Consider the following 12,855-nt stretch of genomic DNA (forward strand, 5'->3'; position numbering starts at 1 on the left):
GTTATGTTATATCTATCACTACTATAATTTCAGAGACCAAGCTGAGCATAGCTCAGGTCATAACTTTGTGTTATAAGGACTGCCCCCTGTGAGCCATCTATCACTCTGAAATTATGCTCATTTTGTATAAGAACAATATTCAAACACCTTGCAACCAGGTCATTGAGTGATGCTGCTTTCTGTGTCAATTTACAGAATTATTTTGAAAGAAACATTAACAAACGTAACAGCTGCTGTCATGAAAGGTTGAGTCGATATGACCTCACTGACATAATTTCAAGCATGTTTTCATTAGGTTTTGCAGTTTGCTGTAATTCTGCTACAAATACGCCACATTTGTTGAATGAGGAAGTAATTTTGGAAACTCAAGATGAAGGAATTGCTCAAAATAACACCTCGCACTTTGGAAGATAGTTGTACTTTCAGTCAGAATTATTTAAAAGCTTGTAATACATAAAAGAACTAAAGTAAATATGAAAAATAAATCTTAAATCTTGCCCCTTACTTAGTGTATATTAATCTTGAAGATACATAGATTACATATGTGCTGATAAAGCTTTTAAAAAAGGTGTAAATGGACTGTTTCCTACGTCCAATATTCTTTTAAGTAGCCAGTCTCCAAAATTATAAAAAAGTGCTCCACTCTCAATTTTTTTGACATCTCTAAAGTCTGCTCATGTGGAAAATATTGTATGAATAATGACTGCAAGCGATGAATTTTTTTTTTTTCTTTTCACTATGTTTGAATACTTTGTTTGGTTTACCATCTTGCTAGTAGCATCTTTTACTTTTTGTGGTGTTACTGGATACAGAAACATAGTTTTTATTTATTTATAGGAATCAACAGCTTGAAAAGCTACTGTTTTTGATCAAGTTTTGGGCTACGCCTGTTCATTAAGTATTGTAGCAATCTGCTGTGGATCCACAATTTTTCCTGCAATCTGTATGGAAATGTGGCATTATTTATTGGTGCTTACCAGTGTTACTGTTTATTACTTTCTGAATTGATTCTGTTTTATTCACTCTTATCCTAATCTGCATATAATTTTTTTAACTTTGTCATTGCTCTTATAACTTTAATGTATACTTCATATATCAGTGTATATTCCTGAAATTAATCTTTCAATAAGCAGAAGAAAAATAATCTGTCTATTAGCTTTTGGAGTGAATCTTAATTCTGTAATTGTGTTCACAGATTGTACCTCTCTCATGTGGACTTGCATCTAACTGAACTGTATCCCAAAGTTCAGTATCCAGTAAGTCGAGGAACGTCCATGATATCCCCATTCATCAAATGGGAACATTCAGAAGATTGGTATGTGACAGCTGGAGACACTGTTTCTGTAAGGACATGTCATCTTCTTTATTTTAAAACTTAGCCCATAAATAAGATGCAATTTTATTGAATGGTTAATTTTTGCCATCATTCATAGATATTTTGTAATTAATATAATTGAAAGACCGTAGTAATACTGCTATAAATGTTTGAAGAGTGTTTGGCACATATGTATCCAATAGTGACTCCTTATTCAGGGTTACAAATACACACACAAAGAGAGAGGAAGAGAGGGGGTAGTTTCAAGTATACTTTCTTTGCATTTTTGTTTGCTTCGTGTTGCTTACTGATTTTCAAAAATTGATTATAAGTGGTCAGCTAGGGCAAGAATCAGTAATAAATATAAAATCATTTCTCAGTTTGTAAAGTGAATTTTAGCATGGGTATGTTAAGTCTTTACTGCCTAAAATGCATTACAAAGTAAAAAGTTTTTGGGCAATTTCTTCCTCTTGAGCCTCCAAAATTTCTTGCTCACTTAACAAATGTGATGTATTTGTAGCAGAATTGCAGCATGCTGCAAAATCTAATGAGCACATGCATGAAATTATGTCATATCAATCATATTGACTCTGCTATTCCTGAAAATAGCTGTTATGTACACAAGTGTTTCTTCCGAAACAGTTCTCTAAAATTTCTTGCTCACTTAAAAAATATGATGTATTTGTAGCAGAACTGTAGCATATTGCAAACCCTAATGAGCAAACACATGAAATTATGTTATTGTGATCATATTGACTCTGCTATTCATGATAACAGCTGTTATGCTCACAAATGTTTCTTTCGAAACAGTTCTATGTATTGAAAAAGGCAGAGAAATCTCTGTGGTGCGATGGATATTCTAGTAGCCATAACATTGTTCAGAATGCAATACATCCAGTCAATGTGAGTTTTTAATGAACCCACTCACAAATTGTCAGAAGATTTTATTCTGCTAGCTCTTATTTCAGGAAAATGAATGTTTCATTTTGTGAATTTAAGAACCTTGTGTGACTGGTATAGAGTTTGGACTAAGTAACCCTTATGATCATGATCAGTATAATATGATCAAACAGTTAGTATCCTCAGATGAGCCAGAATGGATAGTTAAAATACAAGTAATGATGAAATAAACGTGTCTTAAAACCGAATATAAAATATTAGCTTGTGCTAAAAATAGTTGTTCTATTACTGTAACCTACAGTAAATAAATAACCAGTTTTATGGTTACAGTATTTACTGGCTATAAACCATTAATAGAACCTAAATCACCAGATTCTTGTACCTGAGATTTGTTAGTTAAAGTTCACAAGAAAATAAACAAATTTGAACAAACTGACACTTAAAGTTCCAGAAGTTCAGGCTCTATCTCCGGGTGCAGTGAATGACCCTTGATATACACATGAACAAGTTCAGAGTTTTTCACACAACGTAAAGGCTATGCTCTCACAGAGATGTGGCAACAGTTCTCTCCTGTATTTTTCAAGTGTTCTCAAACAAGTGCATAATTACAGGGTGACAATTATTGAACTACATGAAATAAAATCAATGTAACTTTTGAATGGTTTGTGTTTGTTCAAACTGCATGGTTGGCCATGGGGCATGGTGGGAATTAGTGTGGTTTGTTTTAGCAAATGAGGCCAACTTTAAATTGGATGGGTTTCTCAATAAGCAAACCTGGTGCAATTGGGAGCCTGAGAATCCACATTTCATGATTGAGAAGTCTCTTCACCTTCAACAGGTGACTGTGTGGTGTGCAGTGTCCAGTCACGGAATAATTGGTGCGATATGCCTTGATGGCATGGTGACTACCAAATGGTGTGTGGAGGTTTTGAAAAATGATTTATCCACATCATCAAAAGTGACCCTGATTTCAACAAGATATGGTTCATGCAAGATGGAGCTGACATGAGCCTCAATTGGCCGCCATATTCTCCAGATCTGAACACATGCTACTCCTTTTTGTGGGGCTATATTAAAGACAAGTTGTACAGTAATAACCCCAAAACCATTGCTGAGCCGAAAATAGCCATTCTGGAGGTCATCGACAGAGTGATATTGTACACGCCATAATCCAAATCTGAATATCTGTTGTGATGTTGTACATGTTGAATAAAGTGTGTGCATGCTGTAGTTTGTAACTAATTTACTTTTCTTCATATAGTTCAGTAATTGTCACCCTGCATATTAATAATATAATTGCTTCTGTGTTGTGGTACATAAAAAAGATACGATGGTAATATAATGAGTTTAATTTTGAACTGGAAATTCTTCACAAAAGAATATGAGAAATATTCTAAGATTGAAAGGTAAGCTGGCTGGAATTGCCTATTGAATTCTAACTATTCTCATGCCTGGCTATGTTGCTGTCTCAAGCCTCTCAACTTGTCACATGTTTGCACTCAGGATGGAATCAGCTTTTGCTTTCTGAACACACACATGGCAGGCTATAATGTTGTATCAAGCCTTTTGACTGTTTATGTGTCTGCACTGCAGGGCTACCAGGAACTCTGTCATCTATTGGTTGGTCATTTCTGCTGCAACGTTCCATTCATGCAGACATGTACACCAGTGAGAAATTGGACATGCTGCTTTTATATGACTAATGTCAAAGAAGTGTTCTTAAAACAATAAGGCTGTTGTCACTGTCCATCATGCCAGGTACTTACATGAATTATTAGGTCACTAATGTAGACAGACAGCTTCAATGTCAAACAGAGTCTGAGGATGAAGACTGCACCTGACACAGCACATGAAGAACCTGTTTTATTTATGACACTTATCAGTCTGCATGGTGACATGAGACGCATCACTAAGGAATGTGGAATCAGCTTGACAAGTGTTATTCACATCCTGTATCAACTTAAATTACCCCTTATCATCTGTCACTACATCAGGCACTCAGAGGACATGATTTCAAACATCATATAGAATTTTAACAATGTAAGTAAAAGATAGATTGCTATTTACAATAAAGTTGACACATTAAGTTTCAGACAGACACAAGTAAAAGACACATACATATGAGCTTTTGGCCACAGCCTTCATCATAAAAAGAAAGAGAAATGCACACACATTCATTCACACAAGTATGCACACCTCACACACACGTGACTTGGACCAGAATGCAGTTGTAATGTGGAATGAAAGCAGCTATCTGGAGGAGGCGGGGAAGGCAAAGGGATGGTAGTGCATGGATGGGGGGAGAGGAGAACAGCACTGTCTGGTGGAGTGTGCGGGGACTAGACTGCCAACAGGCACAGTGTCACACACAAACACACACACACACACACACACACACACACACACACACACACATGCAGACACACACACACAAACGCACACACACACACATGCAAATGCAACTCTTACACACAACTGCAGTCTCAGCAACTGTTAAATTCGATCCTGGATTTTCCATTGTTTGAATTTTATTAGCCATGAAGGCACAAAAAAAACTGTTTCATTTTTTCATGGAAATTTATCAAACCACCCTCATATTGTGGGATCTTGAAAAAACTCAAAAGGAGCAATCAAAACAAAACAAAGGGAGAGGAAAAATGAGGAGAGAAGTGTGCTTGTTGCACAATAATGCCTGTCCTCACATGGACTTAGCCACAAAGCTGATCTTGGACTCATTTAGTGGGGATATTTTGAACTACACCCCACATTCTTCTCACTTGACACCTTCAGATTATCATCTTTTAACCTCCTTGAAGGCACACATGAGTGGAATTAAATTTTCAGCTGATGAGAATGTGCAGAAAGAGGTTCTGAAGTGGGGGAAGGAGCTTGCAGGAGAGTTCTTCGAGAAGGGCCTAAAGATGCTTATGCCATGACTCACGACATGCATTGAACAGTATGCCATTTATGTAGATATATAGTCAATAAGTGTATGACCAATATCTTGTAATTTATTAGTATACTTTTCATAAAGAATGTAAAAATATAGTGCACTTAGTTTCTGAATACGCCTCATAATCTGAATACCCTATTAATGCTTTTTTTTTTAGATGTCTCCTTACAAAACTCTGCCATAACTTACTGTCAAATGGGGTAGTGCATAGTATATCATTTTTATATTTTTTGTTTCTTTTAGGTAGCTGAGTTAGTGCAGTACAAACAGGTCTGAGCTGATCTTGCGACTTATATATTCAATGTGTTTATCCCAGTTTACATTTTCACTGATTATTTTTGCAAGCAATTTAGCATGTTTGGAGTTTTCTGTTATACACTCATCTGTTCAAATACTGATATCTTCATTGTGAAGGTCTTTAGTTTGAAATTTAGACAAAGTGTCTTAGTAACACTGTTATGCAAAATTAAATCAGTAAATTTTAGAATAATATTATTTACTTCTAAGCTGGCTTTTATTTTTAGGTTTTCTGTGTCTTTGTCTGTGAACAGTAAAGTTCTGTCATCTGCATAAGTAACTGTTGCTGTTGTGGTCTTCAGCCCAGAGACTGGTTTGATGCAGCTCTCCATGCTACTCTATCATGTGCAAGCTTCTTCATCTCCCAGTACCTACTGCAACCAACATCCTTCTGAATCTGTTTAGTGTATTCATCTCTTGGTCTCCCTCTATGATTTTTACCCTCCATGCTGCCCTCCGATACTAAACTGGTGATCCCTTGATGCCTCAGAGTATCCTCTACCAACCGATCCCTTCTTCTAGTCAAGTTGTGCTACAAATTTCTCTTCTCTCCAATTCTATTCACTACCTCCTGTTATGTCATCTACCCGTGTAACCTTCAGCATTCTTCTGTAGCACCACATTTCGAAAGCTTCTGTTCTCTTCTTGTCTAAACTATTTATCGTCCATGTTTCACTTCCATACATGGCTACACTCCATACAAATACTTTCAGAAACAACTTCCTGACACTTAAATCTAAACTCAATGTTAACAAATTTCTCTTCTTCAGAAATACGTTCCTTGTCATTGCCAGTCTACATTTATATCCTCCCTACTTCAACCATCATCAGCTATTTTGCTCCCCAAATAGCAAAACTCATCTATTACTTTAAGTGTCTCATTTCCTAACCTAATTCCCTCAGCATCGCCTGATACAATTTGACTACATTCCATTATCCTTGTTTCGCTTTTGTTGATGTTCATCTTATATTCTCCTTTCAAGACACTGTCCATACCGTTCAGTTGCTCTTCCAGGTCCTTTGCTGTCTCTGACAGAATTACAATGTCATCGGCAAACCTCAAAGTTTTTATTTCTTCTCCATGGTGTTTAATTCCTACTCTGAATTTTTCTTTTGTTTCCTTTACTGCTTGCTGGGGATAGGCTACAACCCTGTCAGACTCCCTTCCCAACCACCGCTTCCCTTTCATGCCCCTCAACTCTTATAACTGCCATCTGCCTTCTGTACAAATTGTAAACAGCCTTTCACTTCCTGTATTGTACCCCTGCCACCTTCAGAATTTGAAAGAGAGTATTCCAGTCAACATTGTCAAAAGCTTTCTCTAAGTCTGCAAATGCTAGAAATGTAGGTTTGCCTTTCCTTAATCTATTTTCTAAGATAAGTCTTAGGGTCAGTATTGCCTCACGTGTTCCAACATTTCTATGGAATCCAAACTGATCTTCCCCGAGGTTGGGTTCTACCATTTTTCTGTTTGTCTGTAAAGAATTCGTGTTAGTATTTGGCAGCAGTGGCTTATTAAACTGATAGTTCGATAATTTTCACATCTGTCAACACCTGCTTTCTTTGGGATTGGAATTATTGTATTCTTCTTGAAGTCTGAGGGTATTTCGCCTGTCTCATACATCCTGCTCTTTAGATGGTAGAGTTTTGTTAGGCCTGGCTCTCCCAAGATTGTCAGTAGTTCTAATGGAGTGAGGTCTACTCCCGGGGCCTAGTTTCGACTTAGGTCTTTCAGTGCTCTGTCAAACTCTTTACACAGTATCATATCTCCTATTTCATCTTCATCTACATTCTCTTCCATTTCTATAATATTGTCCTCAAGAACATTGCCCTTGTATACACCCTCTATATACTCCTTCCACCTTTCTGAGTTCCCTTCTTTGCTTAGAACTGGGTTTCCATCTGAGCTCTTGATATTCATGCAAGTGGTTTTCTTTTCTCCAAAGGTCTCTTTAATTTTCCTGTAGGCAGTATCTATCTTACCCCTAGTGATATACGCCTCTACATCCTTACATTTGTCCTCTAGCCATCCCCACTTAGCCATTTTGCACTTCCTGTCGATCTTAGCCCCAAGATAATCGCATTGCTCTTTGATAGTACAGTTTATTTTGGAATATATTTACCACTCACTGAGCTTCTTTTTATGACTCCATTAAGTATGAGAAATGACCTCTCATAAATAATGTTACTTGTTTTGTTTGTAAATTCTTTTTTGCTGCTGCTTCTTAAAGAGTTTGTTGCAGTATGTGCAAAACACCTTTGTAATACCATTTGGGTTCAGGGTCCCGTTCGCTAGATGCTTGTTTTAAATTTGTCACATTTTTAAAATGTTTCCTGAGTTGTTGTGTTGTAATTCTGTGTTGCATGTCGATTTTTCAGGTAGGGACAGCAGAATTTTTCAAAAGCAAGTTGCCAGTTATTAGAAACTTGTTTTCACTCCTATGCATAGCTGTGATTTTGTCTTTTCTTGAACTGTGTGCCATCAACTTCCATTTGTATTTGTTTACTGATATTTGGCTTGTTTGGTTTATTATGACAGCATAGAAGATATTGAATTCGTTATTTGTTATTGTTTTTAGAGTTTGTACACACACACACACACACACACACACACACAGATATATATATGTAAAAACAAAGATGATGTGACTTACCAAATGAAAGCGCTGGCAGGTCGATAGACACACAAACAAACACAAACATACACACAAAATTCTAGCTTTCACAACCAACGATTGCCTCGTCACGAAAGAGGGAAGGAGAGGGAATGACGAAAGGATGTGGGTTTTAAGGGAGAGGGTAAGGAGTCATTCCAATCCCGGGAGCGGAAAGACTTACCTTAGGGGGAAAAACTCCCACACACAAGCATATCCATCCACACATATACAGACACAAGCAGACATTTGTAAAGGCAAAGAGTTTGGGCAGAGATGTCAGTCGAGGCAGAAGTGCAGAGGCAAAGATGTTGTTGAATGACAGGTGAGGTATGAGTGGCGGCAACTTGAAATTAGCGGAGATTGAGGCCTGGTGGGTAACGGGAAGAGAGGATATATCGAAGAGCAAGTTCCCATCTCCGGAGTTCGGATAGGTTGGTGTTAGTGGGAAGTATCCAGATAACCCGGACGGTGTAACACTGTGCCAAGATGTGCTGGCCGTGCACCAAGGCATGTTTAGCCACAGGGTGATCCTCATTACCAACAAACACTGTCTGCCTGTGTCCATTCATGCGAATGGACAGTTTGTTGCTGGTCATTCCCACATAGAATGCATCACAGTGTAGGCAGGTCAGTTGGTAAATCACGTGGGTGTTTTCACACGTGGCTCTGCCTTTGATCGTGTACACCTTCCGGGTTACAGGACTGGAGTAGGTGGTGGTGGGAGGGTGCATGGGACAGGTTTTACACTGGGGGCGGTTACAAGGGTAGGAGCCAGATGGTAGGGAAGGTGGTTTGGGGATTTCATAGGGATGAACTAACAGGTTACGAAGGTTAGGTGGACGGCGGAAAGACACTCTTGGTGGAGTGGGAAGGATTTCATGAAGGATGGATCTCATTTCAGGGCAGGATTTGAGGAAGTCGTATCCCTGCTGGAGAGCCACATTCAGAGTCTGGTCCAGTCCCGGAAAGTATCCTGTCACAAGTGGTGCAGTTTGTGGTTCTTCTGTGGGAGGTTCTGGGTTTGAGGAGATGAGGAAGTGGCTTGGTTATTTGCTTCTGTACCAGGTCGGGAGGGTAGTTGCGGGATGTGAAAGCTGTTGTCAGGTTGTTGGTGAAATGGTTCAGAGATTCCGGACTGGAGCAGATTCGTTTGCCACGAAGACCTAGGTTGTAGGGGACCGTTTGATGTGGAATGGGTGGCAGCTGTCATAATGGAGGTACTGTTGCTTGTTGGTGGGTTTGATGTGGACGGACATGTGAAGCTGGCCATTGGACAGATGGAGGTCAACGTCAAGGAAAGTGGCATGTGATTTGGAGTAGGACCAGGTGAATCTGATGGATCCGAAGGAGTTGAGGTTGGAGAGGAAATTCTGGAGTTCTTCTTCACTGTGAGTCCAGATCATGAAGATGTCATCAATAAATCTGTACCAAACTTTGGGTTGGCAGGCCTGGGTAACCAAGAAGGCTTCCTGTAAGCAACCCATGAATAGGTTAGCGTATGAGGGGGCCATCTCGGTACCCATGGCTGTTCCCTTTAATTGTTGGTATGTCTGGCCTTCAAAAGTGAAGAAGTTGTGGGTCAGGATGAAGCTGCCTAAGGTAATGAGGAAAGAGGTTTTAGGTAGGGTGTCAGGTGATCGGCGTGAAAGGAAGTGCTCCATTGCAGCGAGGCCCTGGACGTGCGGAATATTTGTGTATAAGGAAGTGGCATCAATGGTTACAAGGATGGTTTCCGGGGGTAACAGATTGGGTAAGGATTCCAGGCGTTCGAGAAAGTGGTTGGTGTCTTTGATGAAGGATGGGAGACTGCATGTAATGAGTTGAAGGTGTTGATCTACGTTGGCAGAGATACATTCTGTGGGGGCTTGGTAACCAGCTACAATGGGGCGGCCGGGATGATTGGGTTTGTGAATTTTAGGAAGAACACTCCCACAACAACCCCATTAAGTTTTATTTACATCCTTCTTAAAAAACCTTAATCCTACTCCCAACATCACCACTGCTGAAGCCCAGGCTATCTGTGATCTGATGGCTGACCGATCCATCGTCATTCTTCCGGCGGACAAGGGTTCCACGACTGTGGTACTTGATCATCGGGAGTATGTGGCTGAGGGACTGCGTCAGCTTTCAGACAACACCACATACAAAGTTTGCCAAGGTAATCCCATTCATGATGTCCAGGCGGAGCTTCAAGGAATCATCAGAACCTTAGGCCCCCTACAAAACCTTTCACCTGACTATATCAACCCCCTGACCCCACCAACGCCCCACACCCCTACCTTCTACCTTCTTCCTAAAATTCACAAATCCAATCATCCCGGCTGCCTCATTGTAGCTGGTTACGAAGCCCCCACAAAACGTATCTCTGCCTACATGGATCAACACCTTCAACCCATTACATGGAGTCTCCCATCCTTCATCAAAGACACCAACCACTTTCTCGAATGCCTGGAATCCTTACCCAATCTGTTACCCCCGGAAACCATCCTTGTAACCATTGATGCCACTTCCTTATACACAAATATTCCGCACATCCAGGGCCTCGCTGCAATGGAGCACTTCCTTTCACGCCGATCACCTGCCACCCTACCTAAAACCTCTCCGGACCCACAACCTCTTCACTTTTGAAGGTCAGACATACCAACAATTAAAGGGAACAGCCATGGGTACCAGGATGGCCCCCTCGTACGCCAACCTATTCATGGGTCACTTAGAGGGAGCCTTCTTGGTTACCCAGGCCTGCCAACCCAAAGTTTGGTACAGATTTATTGATGACATCTTCATGATCTGGACACACAGTGAAGAAGGACTCCAGAATTTCCTCTCCAACCTCAACTTCTTCAGTTCCATCAGATTCACCAGGTCCTACTCCAAATCACGTGCCACTTTCCTTGACGTTGACCTCCATCTGTCCAATGGCCAGCTTCACATGTCCGTCCACATCAAACCCACCAACAAGCAACAGTACCTCCATTATGACAGCTGCCACCCATTCCACATCAAACGGTCCCTTCCCAACAGCCTAGGTCTTCGTGGCAAATGAGTCTACTCCAGTCCGGAATCCCTGAACCATTTCACCAACAACCTGAAAACAGCTTTCGCATCCCGCAACTACCCTCCCGACCTGGTACAGAAGCAAATAACCAGAGCCACTTCCTCATCTCCTCAAACCCAAAACCTCCCACAGAAGAACCACAAACTGCACCACTTGTGACAGGATACTTTCCAGGACTGGAGCAGACTCTGAATGTGGCTCTCCAGCAGGGATACGACTTCCTCAAATCCTGCCCGGAAATGAGACCCATCCTTCATGAAATCCTCCCCACTCCACCAAGAGTGTCTTTCCGCCGTCCACCTAACCTTTGTAACTTCTTAGTTCATCCCTATGAAATCCCCAAACCACCTTCCCTACCCTCTGGCTCCTACCCTTGTAACTGCCCCTGGTGTAAAACCTGTCCCATGCACCCTCCCACCACCACCTACTCCAGTCCTGTAACCCAGAAGATGTACACGATCAAAGGCAGAGCCACATGTGAAAACACCCACGTGATTTACCAACTGACCTGCCTACACTGTGAAGCTTTCTATGTGGGAATGACCAGCAACAAACTGTCCATTCGCATGAATGGACACAGGCAGACAGTGTTTGTTGGTAATGAGGATCACCCTGTGGCTAAACATGCCTTGGTGCACGGCCAGCACATCTTGGCACAGTCTTACACCATCCGGGTCATCTGGATACTTCCCACTAACACCAACCTGTCAGAACTCTGGAGATGGGAACTTGCCCTTCAGTATATCCTCTCTTCTCATTATCCGCCAGGCCTCAACCTCCTCTAATTTCAAGTTGCCGCCGCTCATACCTCACCTATCTTTCAACAACATCTTTGTCTCTGTACTTCCGCCTCAACCGACATCTCTGCCCAAACTCTTTGTCTTTATATATGTCTGCTTGTGTCTGTGTATGTGCGGATGGATATGTGTGTGTGTGTGAGTGTATACCTGTCCTTTTTTCACCCTAAGGTGAGTCTTTCCGCTCCCGGGATTGGAATGACTCCTTACCCTCTTCCTTAAAACCCACATCCTTTCGTCTTTCGTTCTCCTTCCCTCTTTCCTGATGAAGCAACCGTTGCTTGCAAAAGCTAGAATTTTGTGTGTTTGTTTGTGTGTCTGTCGACCTGCCAGCACTTTCATTTGGTAAGTCACATCATCTTTGTTTTTAGATATATTTTTCCCACATGGAATGTTTCCCTCTATTTTTATATAGATATATATATAAAACAAATAGATGTCAGTCAAGGCAAAGTATAGAGGCAAAGATGTTGTTGCAGTAACAAGTCACTGAGATATAGCTACTTAGTATGACAATACTAATTTATTTTTACATTCTTGAGGATTTTTGTTCTACTGTTGCAACTACAAAAATGCATGATTTTTTTCACCACGTACATTTGGCTTTATTGAAGTAAAGCATCGTCAGTGGCCTATAATTAATTTTTTTATATTTACATTTGCTTTTAGATAAAAAAACAGTTCATTAAGAGTAAGTTGATTTGTACTTACTCTTAGCAAACTGTTTTTCAATCTAAAAGCAAATAAAAATGTAAAGAACTTAATTACAGACCACTGCTGATGCTTTACTTCAATAAAGTGAAATGCGTCTGGTGAAAAAAAATCATGCATTTTGTAGTTGCTATGACAGAACAAAATACCCTCAAGAATTATATGGCCAC

The 12,855-nt window shown here is 40.4% G+C and overlaps 1 protein-coding gene across 2 annotated transcripts in view; it reads left to right on the forward strand.

Moving 5' to 3' along the window:
• The window catches only part of LOC124545218 (fatty acid synthase-like), a 435,708-nt gene that overhangs the window by 155,850 nt on the left and 267,003 nt on the right, over positions 1-12,855 (forward strand). For both annotated transcript variants that reach the window (XM_047124086.1, XM_047124089.1), the window contains exon 14: positions 1,196-1,343. In XM_047124086.1, coding sequence (XP_046980042.1) covers positions 1,196-1,343 — 148 coding nt within the window. The remainder of the gene's footprint in view (positions 1-1,195; positions 1,344-12,855) is intronic.

The sequence above is a fragment of the Schistocerca americana genome, chromosome 8 (assembly GCF_021461395.2).
Source record: "Schistocerca americana isolate TAMUIC-IGC-003095 chromosome 8, iqSchAmer2.1, whole genome shotgun sequence".
Taxonomy (NCBI): Eukaryota; Metazoa; Arthropoda; class Insecta; order Orthoptera; family Acrididae; genus Schistocerca; species Schistocerca americana.